We start from the raw sequence: 16,489 nt of genomic DNA, 5'->3' as shown, positions 1-16,489 counted from the left end.
CGGGCAAACATCAGCACCCACACCAGGACCTGATGCCTTCACGCAGCAGCTCCCACCTCTGGGTACAAAGCGGCCCAAGCCTGAGTAACGCCAAACCCCACCTGCACCAGCTGCAGGGCAATGGCTCCATCCCAACTGCTCCGTGAGTAACTTCAGTGCCCTTGAGGAAGGCAGTGCCAATGGACAGGGTGATTCACAGCTGGAGGGGAAGGCAGGGTCTGCAGCACCAGTGATTGATTTAGTTTCTGATGAGAAGTGACAAGAGCTGCCCCGGTTCAGCACATGCAGGGTGTGAGATACACTGAAAGAATGGAAACTGCAGCAGCTGTGGAGATGTGAGAAACCTCCCATGTCTCTTGTCCCAGCACCAAAGCTTCTCTGCAGGAAGGTGTGCTGTGCATGGTGCTCTAAGGGCAGTATTCGGGTGTAGAGCAGCTGGAGAAGCAGGACCACCAGCACTGAAACCCCTCCAACCTGTGCCTGATCTGCAGCTCTTGTGAAGCATCACCCTCTCAACTGGTGTTTTAGCTCTGGTTTTCTTTCTGGGAACAGCATGAGAAAGGACCAGTATTTTATGGTGTGTATATAGGCTGAGAAAGTTGGGGCTGTTCAGCCTGGAGAAGAGAAGGCTGCATGGAGACCTCATAGCAGCCTTCCAGTATCTGAAGGGGGCCTATAGGGATGCTGGGGATGGACTCTTCATTAGGGACTGTAGTGACAGGACAAGGGGTAATGGGTTAAAACTTAAACAGGGGAAGTTTAGATTGGCTATAAGGAGGAAATTCTTTCCTGTTAGGGTGCTGAGGCACTGGAATGGGTTGCCCAGGGAGGTTGTGAATGCTCCATCCCTGGCAGTGTTCAAGGCCAGGTTGGACGAGGCCTTGGGTGAGATGGTTTAGTGTGAGGTGTCCCTGCCCATGGCAGGGGGGTTGGAACTTGATGATCGTAAGGTCCTTTCCAACCCTAACTGTTCTATGATTCTATGATTATATATATATATATATATATGTATGGTATATAACTGTGATACAGATCCCAGCCTAAAGCAACACTGGGCAGGCACTAAGCAGCACGGCCCAGCTGGGGATATGCCCCCCTGCTGCTGCAGACACAAGTTGCCCTGCAAAGTGTGCTAGAACCACATAGAAACAGATTTTCAGTTCCTCCTCAGGCCAAGCTCAGCGCTGCTTCCCTTCAGAGGCTGAAAACCCCCCTTAGGACCTCCTCTGGCTCAGTTCTCCTTCCTTCATCTCTGTTCAGATCACACCTTACGGTGCCTGCAAATCCCCAACGGGAACACTTCCAACACCCAAGTGCTGCTGTCACCCCCGACCGCTGCTGGCTCCCGAGAGCTTTGTTAAAGTCTCTTCATTCCTCCCAATGGTTTCCTCTGTGCTTCCTTTTGCTGTTTCTGACCCATTTGTGTGACTTCCCAGCTGAGTGGTTGGAGGGAACCTCCAGGGACCCACTCTGGTGATGAACCATCCCTCCCGCGCTCTCCACTACCATAAGAGGGGCTCAGATGCCTCTGATGAGCCCTGCAGTGATTACAACTACTCCTTGTCATAAGAGCAGGCCTTTTGCCCTCCCAATGCCAAAGAGCTTTCAACCATCAGAGCCCACAGCTTGCATACCTGGAGTGTAGCAAAGCACAGGCTGGAAGGGGCTGAAGAGCCACATCTTTTGCTTGGATGAGCATCCCCACAGGGGTCATGGCACAAGCTCCACCTTGGCTTGTGCCACACACCCACGTCTTGCACACGGCAGCAGTTCAGCCGTGCCTTGGGCCCAACCGTGACATTTGCTGTGGGTTGCTATGGAGAAATGACCTTCAAGCACCCTGAAAAGTGCAGAGATTTGGCTGAGAAACAGCTCTTAACAACGCCTGCAGTAGCCAGGTGTCTGACGCGCTGCGTCGAGCCAAAGGCAGGTCAGTCTGATAACACATCGTCACCCAAAAGGCAGCAAAACTGTTTCCTTACCCCATTGCATGAAGCCTTTGCTCCATCCTGGTGTCTCAGAGCAATGGCACTGCCAGACATCGCCAGGGATGTGCCTGGTGCCATCTCCCCCTCTTGAGATGTTCTTTCCCACACGTGGAAAACTACAGCCCCTGCAGCAAGGCAAGGACGGGCACCTCCGGTCTGGTATCCTTGCAATGTGGCTGCTCCTGAACCCCCTGCATCCCTGGGGTCTGGCTGGGCACAGGTCCCCTGGCTGCAGCATCCTTCCTTCCCAGGAGGAACGAGAGGCAGACACATCTGTAAAGGGCAGAAGAGCTTTTTCTGCTAGTAAGCACCCACACAGTGTTTACGTGCAAGTGAGTCAACCAGGCTCTGATGGCTTTGTGGATGGCACACAATTCACCTTCCTCGTCCCAGGGATTTTCATTTTCTTCTGGGCAATTTTGACGAGGATTCAATTTTCCCTGCCCACACACGCATCCTGCTGTTCTCTCATTGAACACATCAATTGGGAGCCAGAAGAAGCCCTCAGCACCTTTTCTCTCCTGGATTCAGCCTCCCCCATCAGCCCTAAACACTGCTTTCCCATGCAATTTCCCACCTCAGACATCCCCAGATCTGGCCTGTGTTGTGGTTCAGGTTTAATACAGACAGTTTAGTGGTGGGGCAATGGTTGGACACTTGATGATCTCAAAGGTCTTTTCCAACCCAGTTGTTTCTATGATTCTAGGAATAGGTAAAGCAAAAGCCATACATGCAAGCAAAGCAAAACAAGGAATTCATTCAGCACTTCCCATGGTGTTCAGCCATCTCCAGGACAGCAGGGCTCCACCAGATGTAATGGTTGTGTAGTAAGACAGATGCCATCACTCCAAACATCCTCCCCCTTCCTTCTTCTTGCCCCAGCTTTCTATGCTGAGCATGATGTCATGTGGCATGCAATATCCTTTGGGTCAGTTGGGGTCAGCTCTCCTGGTCCCCTCCTGACATCTTGTGCAGTCCCAGCCTCTTCATTGCCAGAGGAGAATAAGAAGCAGCAAAGGCCTTGAACGTGCAAGCACTGCCCAGCAGAAGCAGAACATCCCTGTGTCATCAGCACCATTTTCAGCACAAACCCATAACATCGCCCCATCCGGATACTATGAAGAAAATTAACTGTACCTCAGCCAGAACCAATACACCTCAAAGACTGAAACTCCTCACACGAGGCCCACGTGCTCCTCACCCCACAGACATCTCTCTGCCATCCTGGGGAGCAAATCCCAAATGCCCCAACCAAGTGATCAGGAAGAGCCATGTGTGGCACCCACATCCCTGCAGCAGCACCCACCTGATGCCTGAACAAACAGAAGTGGCGGAAGAAGTGGAAAGCTTCATCTCATTCTCAGTATTTACCCTACCCAGACAAGCATCCAGAGGCATTTCTGCTGCCTTCACAAACCAATGTGCTCTCTGCTTTCCTGCTGAGATGCAGGCAGCTGCACCATTTCCCATCAATCCACTTGTTTCCACAAGGTACAAGCGGAGTTTTCAAACCCAAAGGTGTAGCAGGGTGTGGGGTGGCCTATGGGTCTACCCAGTTCTTGCTCTTTCCAGCAGGCATTTGCTGTCAGCCACTATCAGACAGGGCAGCAGGATGCATGTCTGACCCAGTACAGCATGTACCGGCATTTTTCCCCCCTTAAACACAAAGCAAGCATCAGCCTCATCTCATTTTAACAGGAGACCCCAAGAACTGGGCCTGCAAACCAGGCTATGAGACACTGACAATGACACCAGACTTGGGACCTGGCTGCTGGCAGCTCCATCCCCACCAGCACAAAGCAAGGGCAGGGCCAGTACTGCTGGGATGCAGCACTCCCCATGTCCACACATGCAGAGAGGTGGAAGTGCAAAGCAGATATAAGTTGGAAACCTTCCCAGACTTCACATGTTTTGTTTTTTCTTTTCATTACTCATTTAAGCTCCAGAGCTGAGAGCCAACAAAGCAGGGATGCTTTGTACAAAGGTGACAGCAGAACCCACCTGCACAGCCCACTGTCCATCGGGGCTGGGAAGGTCCATGGGTACACGTGAGAAGCATCATCTCCTTCACTGCTACAGCCAGACCTGCTGCTGGCTTGTGGCTTTTCAGCTGCAGTTCTGCAGGCAGGTATGAACGCAGCTGGACCTTAACATCCCTCCTGCAAACTGGAGCTGGACTATCCTGAAGGCTAGAGGAAACCGGGAACTTGGATGCTGGGAGAAAGGCAGGGAAGAGAGAATACTCCAACCCAAGTTTTCCCTCTAGGTCTCTGTGTTGCTTTTGAATTGTAAGAGCACCACCTTGTGTCTGGACACAGTGCAGAAGCCTGGGGCTTCCATCCTGCCTAAAAGCACAAGCAGATAAAGCAACAACCCACGTCACTTCTCATCAGCTCCCCTCCCACCATCAGTTTAGTGTTTTGAAAAGCAAGAAGGCAATTTGCATCCTTGGGTTTGTCACTGCAACACAGCTCTTCTAGTATAAGCATGCAAAATCAGCCCTCCAGTGCCTATAGAGGCTGACAAAGTTTGGAGAGGCGCTTTTTGTAAGGGCATCGTGATGGGAACAAAGGGAAAGAGTTTTTACCTGCCAGAGGGGAGACTGAGATGAGCTCTTAGGCAGAAGCTCTTCCCTGTGAGGGTGCTGAGGCGCTGGCACAGGGTGCCCAGAGAAGCTGTGGCTGCCCCATCCCTGGCAGTGTTCAAGGCCAGGTTGGACACAGGGGCTTGGAGCAACCTGCTCTAGTGGAAGGTGTCCCTGCCCATGGCAGGGGTTGGAGCTGGATGAGCTTTAAGGTTCTTTCCAACCAAAATCAGCCTGGGATTCTGAAGAGTGCAACAAGTCCCAAAGCCATGCATGAGCTGAGGTACAGCCCAAGGCCAAAAGGCCCTTCTCAAATCTTGATTTACAGCAGAACTAAGGGGCACTTGTGCATTAGGAGATCATCATAATGTTAAATAATCTTTACAAGCTGCATGGCTCAGGCAGCTTTCAAACAGATGACAGCATACTGAAAATGGGGGGTGATGGCAAAAAGAATCTCATTTTGGTTTGTATTCCATTGTAGAAAAAGGGAAATACTGATTCTCCCTTAGGTTTGAGGTTCAATTTCCAGAAAATACATCCACATTTTAACCTTTTCACTTCCTCTATGATTATTAACATTTCATATATTCCAAATTGAGATTGATATAACTGAGAAACTTTCTAAAGATCTGTTACAGAAACTGCAAGCACTTTTCCTGTTATCACCATGTTCACTGCAGAAGGACATGGGTATTTATAATGGCCTCAAACTTCAGCCTCCAACTATCATTTGTAACACCTTAGCCTAGTTCACAATTCCATTAACTTACCCACAGACCTGAGGGGCTGCCAGAAGAGCTTAAACATCCCCAGAGTGAAGATTGATGATGCTTCCTCCCATTTCATGCATATGCATGCTGCAATGATGCGATGTGCCATGCGAACGGATACATCCAGAGAATGAACACTGCCAGGAGGGAACTTTGTCAGTTCAGCTGTTCTGGAGAGGCAAAAATCTTGCGAGAAAACTCAAGTAAATGAGCAAAAAGATACTGTTTTAATCACTAAGATGATACCATTTCAAGTTTGTGCAGCTCTAGTAACAGGACACTTTGTGTTGTCTGAACCAATTCCTATGTTTGCACCTGCAAGTGGTAAGTATTTGCATCCTAGAGGTATTCAAAAGCAACAAAAGGACTTTACATGGGCCCTTCACTATGGCTGGAGAGGAACAGGAGCAACATCCGCTTGCACAGGGACCAGAGTGCCCAAGCACACCAGGTTCCCCCCGTCCATTATAGCCTAGGTTAACCAGGTATTTCCAGCAGCACAGCCACTTGTCACATACCAGTCAGGGGCAAATACGGATAGAAAGGGGCAGATGAGCCACAAAAAACCCTGGCTCTAGCCAAGTGTCCTGTTTCTGCAGTGGGAATGAGTTTCCTGTCACTGAGTCCTCATTCTTCTGCCTTATAAATAGACTGCTTCCTTTGCTCCAGAGTAAGGAAGCACTGCGTGTGTGTGAGCTTTGGTGGGTCTTTGGTAAGGTGCTAAGAAAATGAACAGATTCCAGGACCAGTACCAGAGCTGCAGTTAGGCAGATCTCATCTAGATTCCTACCCCATCAATGCAGGGCATCATTCAGTCAGTGAACAAAGCTGTTCTTCAGCATTTTTGTCTAGGTCCAGGAGGAGACAGCAGGGTTACACTAGGTGTGGGCTAACTCTGATACATTGCTACCTCTATTTACAATGGCAGTATTTGGCTGCTAGTGTAAAATACCCCATAATTATGCCTTCTGGTAGCATCAAAAACCTTCGAATGTAATAGATTACAAAGAACACACCAATCCGATGCATGTTTCATATACATATTTATATATATTTCATGTACAAAGTTACATTCTGAACCCCATGGATTCAATAATAGAAATAAATACTGAAATAACTACACTGCTATATGAGCTTCTCTGCTCACAGAAAAGAAGCCTCAAGTTTTAACAGACAGCAAGTTTAACGCTGTAGTATCCAACTCAGATTACAGAGGCAAGTAAAATTCAGCGTAAAGTGTCCCAACAGACAAAACTTCCAAAAATTACAGACCATAAAATGTTTTAAAAATATATGCTTAAAAGATTGAGAAATGTGCATCAACAGAAATTAATAAAGGAAACTTAATCTTGTTAGAGGGCGGGAGAGACATTAAGTGTATAGAAAAATGCTCTGAGGTGCAACATGGGTGGTTACAATATGGCATAACCCTGTTAGAAAAAGAAAACCCCCACATTTCATTTCCCTAAAGAACTGGATTTGAGTTTATCGTGTCTTGCTTTATAGAGCAGGGCCATCACAAGACACTGCCTCAACAGGGCCACTTACAAGAGTGCTAAGTCAGGTTTAATCCTTTGGTAACTTTTATAATACTCACATGGAAATAAATATTCAGTTACACAGCATTTTAAAAGACACACGTTCTTTAGAACAGTTAGTATAATAAAACAGGTTTAACATTTGTTTGTTACTAAGGCAGCCTATGATAAAGTGTCTACGCTCTGTCAGCTCTATCTGATCCAACGCAGGAAGACCTTTACAAGAAATGGACAATGCAGCAGCTTATACAACGCATTTCACCTTTACCATGCAAACACCCTTACCCAGGCAAGTAATGTGCTGCATATTTTGTGCTCGAAATGTTTCCAAACTATTCACAAGCTGTAGCTATCAAGAGATTAGCTCCTATTTATATGATGCTTTAATCATGAGTGTATGCATAAACACATTCTTGAGACGGATTTGTAGGAGTGTATTGTCATCTCGATGCCTGGGGTCTTACGTGCTTTATTCACCATTCAAAGCCATCTGAAGGAGGGTTTAGAAATCCCAGTGCACTGTGACGACAATAGGGACCCATTTAATCTATTGTACCTTCGGACAGGGGATAAAGTTTTTAAATTACAGAGAAGTGCACGTGCCTTTTATCTACACCCACAGCGGTACATCGTTATCCTACTGTTTTCTTCAAAACCCTTCCACTTTTGGACAGAAACAATCATTCTCTGAAATATTTGCAGGAGTCGGCCCACTGAGGTGACTGAAATGGCACAGTGGACCAGATACATTTGGCAAAAGACCAGGTACACACTTGCCAGATTGAACTGCTCTGTTTGATATAGCAGGAAAGCCGCTCCGAGAAAACAGCTCATCACCAATGACACATAAAATGCTACACCAGAACCAAGGAATTGTGCGCTTTGTTTTTCTGAGAACATGAGAATGTGACAATCAACCAGTGAGCAAAAGCTTTGGAGACTGTGCCTTCCAAAGAGGAAACAAAACCATTACAGGAAATGGCAGGAGAAGCAATGGAACTGCACCACTCACAGTGAAGATTCTGCACAACAGTGAAAGTTCAGACAGCATTTTGCTTTGACATCCAATTCCATAAGTTAACTGAGATGGGCTTCAGGTTCAGCATACATGTCTATGTAAGTTTTAAATAGGTCCAAGAGTGTTTATTCAGGTTGCTTTCTGTATTTGTATGATTTTGAAAAGCTCCCAGACTTCACATTTAAGCCAAAGTACTTGAAGAGTGACGTTAAAGATGAATTTGGAAAGCAAATTACGAACAACATGCTCTCATCACTTTTGGCATTCTGAAGAGAAAAATACTACCAAGATATTAGATATCTTTAATAAGGATTCTTTTACTACATAGTTCATTGTCCTAAATACATATTTACGAGAGAACAGCTGTGTACAAAATATGTTGCTTAAAAAGTATTTATACATATAAATCTAACCAATAGACCTGAATGGAGGCTTTCTGGTTTATCAGCTATGATATGCATTTGAAAAAGCTGCCTAAATATATATTTACACAATAGACCTCAGCTAAATGTGTTCATTTAAAAAATTAAGAAAATATATAAACACATGTTTGCCTGATAGACCAGAACTGCTCCTATTGCATAAAAATCTTTAGGCAGTTTTATAAAAGTGTTTCTACATTTACTCCTCTGAAACTGTTCAGTTCTCTCCCATCATCAAGTCACTCCCTTTCTCTGCTAATCTGAACAGTCCCAGCCTTTTGGGGGGCAAATGCCAGATGTTTCTTAAAACCCCTCAAAACTTTGACTTTCCAGAGACTAAATGAAAGCACAAATCTGGGATTAAAAGCATTCTGAAGTACAGAAATCATGAAGTGTTTAACTTAGGGCTGATGCTGAATGTAGGAAATTCAATGTAAAGGGAAGACAGTCTTCAACTCACACTTATGGTTCAAAAAAATAGATGGTGAGTAGACAGAATGTCAGCCTAATATTAGAGTCTCCAGACTTCCATCAATTTACTCAATCTTAGTGTTACCTGCTAACATTGTTGCTTCATTTTTTTTGCCTTTTTTATTAATTGGGGTATGCAGCTACCAAAAAAAAATAGATTTTCTACCTAATTTTCTGGCACTAAAGTTCCTTTACAATCTCACTTGGGCAGAATGCATTTTTCCTGTACACCCTCAGTCTTTTCTCATGCTCTAATCGAGGTCTCTAACCTTCACACATGTAGTGCCTCATGAGTTTGACCAGCTAGGCAGAGAAGATCATTCTAGTGCTTAGGACAGAAGGAATGAAGACAAGAAAAGAACAAAAAACATATCCCCTGTTCAATATTTTTACAGTTACTTCCAAATTCAAATCATCCTAAGAATACCCTTTGGAAACCAAATAGTTTCATGTCAGGGAGATGGAAAAACGCTATGCTCAGAAATTGCTCATCGAGGGCAGCAGTTCTCAAACTTTAGAGGTTCAATAGTGAACACACATGATTTTATTTAAATATTGTCATCTTAATTCCTATACAATCTCTTCTTCCCCCCAGAAATTCTGATGGATGTAACAGATTAAACCGTTTACACTATGTAAAAGCAAGAATTGCCAGGTTTGGAAACAAAAGAGGAAATTTACAGTTTGCTTTAGCCCTCACTAGGTATTTGGATGAGTCTTAATAATCCATCTTATAATTTGTCCATTTTCTTAATACTCTGGGAATAACTTTGCTGTTTTACTCAACGCATTATACAGTGAAATGAAGCTCAGTTGTAATAAAGCTGAACTCAAGTGAGACTACCCAAGAAGTGAGCTACATTAGATTGCTGTGGTACAGTAAAACTAATGTCTCAGTTGCTTACTATGGTGTGTACACCAGTTTTGAGAAAGATCTGATTTCATTATACTCTTCCATGTAACACGGGTGCAGTAAAACAGCACAAGCTAATTCCTGTATAGTTAAAGGTATGACAGATTTGCAATATAAAGTTAAACAGCAAAGAAACGCTTCAACATCATGTAGTGAAACAGGTTCCACAAAATAAAAAACATGCAGAAGCTTTTTTTTTTTTTGCCTTTTTTCTTATTTTTTTTTTTAAGGTCTCCAGCTGCATCCTACAGGCTCCTCACTCACTGCCACACATTACTTGCCACACTATCAAGTGACTCCTCTCAGCTTTGGCTACAGAAGGTTCAAGTTGTAGAGCTTCGCCAAGGAGTTCAGATTCACCGCCTTCATCACCTGAAAAACAACAGCTTTCATTCAGGCTGACAATAAAGAACAGTATTAACACCAACTGAAATGAGACAAGTAACATCTAGATTTACAAGAAATACACCAAAAGACAGCAGTTGCCATATGCTTATATAAAATTGTGACTATATACATTACAGATGGCAAGTCTGTTGCATAATTATTTCAGAGCCAAGTATTCCGATGGTCATATTCTTCAATTCTAGCTCCTCAAATTAACTGCAGCTCTGCCAGTATCCATATTCTACAGACTTCATTACTTAGAACTGTTTTAAGGCAGAGAAACGGAGATGGTTATGCTATGAGTTTAGCTAGCATAAACACATAAACCGTATCAAGTGCTTTGGAAATCAGAGCAGTAACTAAGCAGAAGTGAGACAATGCAACATTCATGTCTGTGATGAACCTTTCCCCTTCCTTCCTCTTGTTCACAGCTTGTCACAGTGCTGCACACACTAGCACAAGACAGCCCTAAGCCTGTTCTCCATTACTGCTCTTCAAAAGAGAAAAGCGGTTCTGTAACTGCATCTAAACTCTTGGTGACAGGAGATTACTTGGATCAAGGTGACAGACTAGCCACTGAACAGAACTGCACCTAGACAGTAATAATACAGAAGTAGTCTTGTGGTACAGCAGAATATCAGTTTAATCAGATGAAATTGGAACCAACCTACAACTTCAGGAAGGTTTCAAGTCACAGCTTGGCTGGTTTTCTGGTTAGGCTACACTGGAGGACTGAGGAATCTAAACACAGAATAGCCTTAACTTGCTGGAGCCATTGCTGCAATAATGTGATAATAGCTGAGATAACACAGCTCTAGCATTGACACATTCATAGCTTTGTATCATGCCACAAGGACAGCAAAATGCCCATCTGGTATGTGGCCATACCAGCTTGCTTGGAACAAGTGCAGAGGTATTAGTACTCACTAGAGTGGGGCACAGAATTGCTCAAGCCCTGCCTCCCGTGTAACTCCAGCAGGTTACCAGCACAAACCTGTTTATCACTGAGCAGTGGTGTGACAGAATCTGGGCTGGACTTCATAGGTTGTTCTTTGCTGTGGTTTCTGTGTTGTTTTTTTTTTGCCATTTGGTTGTTGTTGAAAAGCACTCTAGACAGATTTAGGCAAAAGGTCAAACCCAGGAGTAGTGACTCCTTTTTACACCCTTTTTGTCAAGGTTTCCAGCTGCAGATTCTAAGCACAGAACCACAACCACTCATTTTATTTTCCCAAAAGCTTCAATTAAAACAAAATACAAAACCAAACATTTAAGCAAGAAATCTGTGGGCTAGAGCATGCCAAATTGCTCATCAAGAAAAGCAGTGATCAGAATCAGAAGGGCATGAGAAGGAATGGGAACTTTTTCCCTTTTCACTCAAAAACAAGTAAATTTTAGCTTGAGTGTCCTTCACATAACACTTGACTTTATCATCAGTCTGCATATTTCAGTAACTAAGGGACATGTATTCCAGCAGTTTGAGAGAAAAGAAGGAAAGCATGAACTGTAAGGTGGTGCATGACTCCAAACCAGTTTCAAATAAGCCTTTTTCTGCAGTCATCTCAGAGGTCATGGTTTACTGGGAAGAGGAAAAGCTGAAGGGGTGTGTGTGTGTGAGAATAAAAATACTTCTACCCTTATGCTTGCTTAGTAAAGACCATATACTGACCGGCCACACAAATGCACCCTGCAATCACAACACAAGCTATTATCTGGTTAATGACCATGCAGTATGAAGAGGTTATAACTAACTTTAAGTTCAGTTTTCTTACCCATTCTGAAGTCAATGTATCCTTCTCCACCACTTATCACCAACATTGATTTTAAGGGACTCTGGTTGAAGGACTCTTGGGCTGCTTTATCAGCTGCTAGCTCTGTTCCACCACTACTACTTTGTGGGCAAACAACCTGACCTGGATTAAAAAGAGAATATATTTTTATGTCACATCCTGCAAATACCACCTCTTCTATTTGGTCACTAGATGACATAACACCTAACGATACACTTAACTTTGGAGTCTAGTATCAATTCAGCAAGGGAGAGAGCTTTGCTCTGATTTCATCTCTCTAAAGAGATGAAGAATCTTTTCAGGTCTGTTCAATGGAAATCAAAGAATAAAATGCCTCCTGATATTTTTCACAGCACAGGTATGCAGATCTAGAGAACGACATTAAACAGACTTAAAGCCTTTCAGACACACAACTGAAATGATTCAATGCATGTCAGCCCATCAGGCAAACTTCTGCCACTGACTTGCAGCACACAGGGTGCACAGAAAAGCCAAGAGGGCTTTCAAGCTTCTAGGCAACTCTTTGTTTTTTCAACTGACAGTCTTTCCTCTGGGGGCTACTCCCTCAGTAGCTCATCCTTCCTGCATGGTATCAGCCTCTTAAACTGGACATTAATTAGCAGTTGACTGCCTTCTCAATAGGCAAGTGCTCCCTTGTCACAGTACCTTTTGCCCAGATGGAAGCAAAGCACTTCTTTCTTTGTGACCAAACCCTTTTCTTCCCATTAAACAATACTGCACTTAGGAGTCAGACAAGTCTTGTAAATAAAAGATAAATTGTTTCTGACTGCACGATTTCGTACACTTGCTATCTTTGCCTAAATGTTTAACTAAGTAAATCAGGATGAAAAAGAAACTGCATTGGAGGAATGGTAATAAAAGCTCACCAGGTACTGCCACAAAGAATTTAACAGCATCACGGTGCCCGTGGAAGCAAAGCTGTGCATGTGCCATTGAACAATATGGTATGAATGTTCCTGGGGTCACTTTGTCACTGTTTTCATCACCATATACACGTATTACACTCCCCGGACGGTTTCCAGAGCCTGCTGCTGCCTTATTAGCTGTAAAAGAAGTGGTTTTGAGTTGAAAATACGAATTACAGAACTGGTTATTTGTTAAGAAACCTTATGGTACCATCTAAAAGCTAAAGCCAACTTAGGTAAAAATGAAACAGGAGGGCAGCAATGCCAATTCAAGACAGAGCTGGAAAGAAAAAAGATTGCATGCTTCGTTATTTTAAGTACATCAGAAAATGGAGCAGGATACTTATTAGTCTAGCATAAACACCAGATTTCAATACCCTACTTTTGGAAGGAAATAATTTGTGGAAGGACTGTATCTTTCATGGAAAAATAAGTACCACTAATGTGTTTCTGTAAGTGCAAATCCAATGTATTTTAGCATATAATTAAAGACAGTTTCATTCCAACTAATCATAGGGTATCCCCTTGCCAGTATAAAGTCTCTAAGTATAGCCACCTGTGGGCATGAAGGAGCTACCCTATTATCATTCTACATCTAGTTTTTAACCAGAAAGTTTTAAAATCCATTAAAACAGAAGTTCTCATGCTAGACATACAAGCCATCTCCATTCCAAAGACTATCAGAGTAGTGAAAGAAACAGTGATTTGTAACAAGACAGTAAATGATGTGGATTAATGACAAAGTTATAAAGGTATGGTATCACATTGGCTGGAAGAAAAACAAAGTCTGGATGAAAGTTCAGCTGCAACACAGGATGATATGCTAAACTGCTGAGCAGATTGGTGGCCATTTAGCAAACATAAAACTGCTGCAATGCAGTAACTGCAAGTGGAAAAACATTTAGGAACATACAAAGGGTAAATCTATAAGGAGTGGGAAACAGCCTTGAAGTGGCTATTAGAAGCCTGAAAATAGATTTTTGTTCAGGATCTGCACTTACCCCTCAGCCCCAGTAAACGTCCCTGGTGGAGGATTACAGCTAAAGTGAGAAAGGAGGAAAGGGGAAATGGATAGGTATGACAGTAGAGGAGAAGGATTAATGAGAACCCACCATTCATATTTTGGTTTTTGATAAGGTAGAGCTTAAAATTTTAGCTCCTAAAACCAGTAAATACCTAATTACAGATGATTCAGTAAAAAGTCAAAGAACAGCATCTTGTCATAGAAGTTTCAGTACAAAATGAACAAAAGCACTGCCACTTTTATGTGCTTTGTCACCACAAAGTTGATTACTGATTATCAGTGTTTCCCCTTTCGCTCTTTCCTTGGCAGGAGGCTACCCAAATAGTAAATAACAACTCATGTTTCCAAGTGCCTTTTGAAACATCACCTGCAGATCTCACAGACGCCCTGCTGCTGAGACCCAGGGAACTAAAACATATGACTGCTGATGTGAGGATGTGACTGCTTTTGACAACCATGACTATTTGCAACAAAGGTTCTCAAACCCACTCTCAGGCTATCCACAAAGAGTTGTTCTGATTCATGAACAACCAACAAAACTGAAATTAAACTGAACAGCTTTAATAAGGTTGATTTCATATTCACTACCATGCTAAAAGCAAACTCCTCTGGAAACACTGAATTAAGCTTGACGCAAATTAAGAGCTCTAATTTTTGAAAGCATGGTTTAAAGTAATTCAAATTCATGATAGAAACTCTGCCCTTAATACATTCATGCAATGCAAAAAAAGACATTTGCTGAATGGATGGACAATGCAATGGAACAGTATGAGAAACAACGCATGTATGTGCTGTTCAACAAAGCAGATACAACATGAAGAGTTTTTCCTATTAAATTACACTAAAATGACACGTGTCAGACTTGTACTTTCTATATTGCAACAGTACAACCAGGACTATTAAACATCTGCATTTTATTTTTTGAAACCTCTGTCTGTGTGTTTTAACATTACTCTCAGGCACAAGCACTGGGGGTTTTGTTAGTTTTAAATGCAATCAAATTACGCACAGATTCTTCCCAAACTTTCACCTATTTAAGGTTTGTTTTGCCCTTGAACTAGACTGTTTCCTTCTCCCGAGGCTCAACTGTCCATGTTTGAATACTTCATCTCCCATCCCCAAGTAGTTTCAACCTATGACAAGAGTTTGGGGTCTGATATTAAGCAGATACCTAGATATGCATTACTGGAATTTTACCTAGAAGTTCATGCCCTGTTTTAGAGTCTGTTTAGAAGTTCTGCAACTTTGAATATGTCCTTTAATGCAGTCAGTACTGCTGCTGTTCCAGTCCTTTATACCAGCTTTGTGATGAACTCTCATGAACTAAAGCAAATGACATTAGCAACAATACCAACCTGCTCTAATCAAACAAAAACCTATTTTGGTGACCACATGGTAATCAAAAATAACATTAATCAGAAAACAAAAGTAATCTCTTACAAACAATAAACTTATATAAACACTACTAATTTAACAGCTCCAGAGCTTCAAAGTGACTCTTTCTTTCAACCTACAGCAACTCTGCTCAAATTGAAGAACAGGAGATTTTGGAGATGTGCTTTTTTCCTCTCAGAGTAATTGTAACCACGTGCACAGGTTAGGTGCTGAACATCACACAGGCCCAATCTGTTACAAACCTGAAAGATTCACACCTGGCAGTAAAGCTTTCTGTCCATTAGCAAGCATCTGAATGGCGTTAAATATTCTCTTTGCGTCTACAACATATTGCACAGTGCTATTTATTTGTATTTTACTTACTTTCTGTTAATGGAATGGAGATGATGACACCATTTCCTGTTCCTACCCATAAACGATTACAAGACACCATAAGAGCTGTGATTCTCACAAATGAGAATCCCAGTTTACCAGTACCTAAAAACAAAAGATGCTTTTCATCAAAAATTATGAGCAAGAATAATTTTAGTTCCACAACAGAGAATCTTAACTCCAGCTCCCAAACCACGCAGACAAGTAATCCCCTCCCACTTCAAACAGAAACAAGGTAGAGGAGTATTTAAGTTGTAAAGATAGCCTAAAAGACTACAACAATGAAGTTGTGAACCTGTACAGAAGGAGACTAACACTAGCTGTGAGAAAGCAAAGTAATAATGCTCCATAACGCTGCAGAGGAAAATCTTTTGGGGCTTACAGTACCAGGGTAGCTTTTCAAACAAAACAAAAGGTGAGTAAGATGTAAGATAATGCTTTCCCATCCATTAAAATTGATTTCTCATCCATTAGCACTATGAGGGAAGCAGAAGGAAGCTGAGCAGCTAAGTGCAATGGCTCAGTAGTTACTTGTAAAGGGTATCTCATGACCTTTATTTGCTGAGTTATGTAGGTGGTCAAACTGCTCTTACATGAACATTAATGGAAAAAAATCTCAGAAAGATTATTAGCTTCAAGATCAATAAAAATTTGCCATTTTGCATTTGTGTTTTCTTGAAAAAGAGGCAGTTTTCCCAGGCAAGTAATGAATTCTTCCCACTCTTAAGATTTAAAATAAGGCATCAGTACAGTAAAAAAAAGAGAAATATTTTAGCATCTCTGTTGATGCCTGCCCAACCCAATCACCATTTTCCTCATCAGTTCTGAGTTTTTAAGGACACCTTAGATACCAGATAGGACTAGCTGCCTGTATCAGAAGATCCATCATCC

The 16,489-nt window shown here is 42.7% G+C and overlaps 1 protein-coding gene across 8 annotated transcripts in view; it reads right to left on the bottom strand.

Moving 5' to 3' along the window:
* Positions 1 to 6,372: 6,372 nt before the first annotated feature.
* Positions 6,373 to 16,489, bottom strand: part of SPAG9 (sperm associated antigen 9) — a 63,986-nt gene continuing 53,869 nt past the window's right edge. For 4 of the 8 annotated variants that reach the window (XM_061377003.1, XM_061377004.1, XM_061377005.1 and 1 more), the window contains 5 exons: positions 15,590 to 15,703; positions 13,809 to 13,847; positions 12,769 to 12,945; positions 11,864 to 12,004; positions 6,373 to 10,079 (listed from right to left, as the gene is read on the bottom strand). In XM_061377003.1, the coding sequence (XP_061232987.1) occupies positions 9,964 to 10,079; positions 11,864 to 12,004; positions 12,769 to 12,945; positions 13,809 to 13,847; positions 15,590 to 15,703 (587 nt within the window). In that variant the 3' untranslated portion in view covers positions 6,373 to 9,963. The remainder of the gene's footprint in view (positions 10,080 to 11,863; positions 12,005 to 12,768; positions 12,946 to 13,808; positions 13,848 to 15,589; positions 15,704 to 16,489) is intronic. The other 4 variants (XM_061377006.1, XM_061377007.1, XM_061377011.1 and 1 more) reach the window with 2 other exon arrangements.

The sequence above is a fragment of the Neopsephotus bourkii genome, unplaced genomic scaffold (genome assembly GCF_033783945.1).
Source record: "Neopsephotus bourkii isolate Nb327-2 ecotype Australia unplaced genomic scaffold, CSIRO-AGI_Nbou_v1 NB_1749, whole genome shotgun sequence".
NCBI lineage: Eukaryota > Metazoa > Chordata > Aves > Psittaciformes > Psittacidae > Neopsephotus > Neopsephotus bourkii.
Note: the sequence above shows the minus strand (reverse complement) of the source record. Positions and strands in the feature narration are given on the sequence as shown.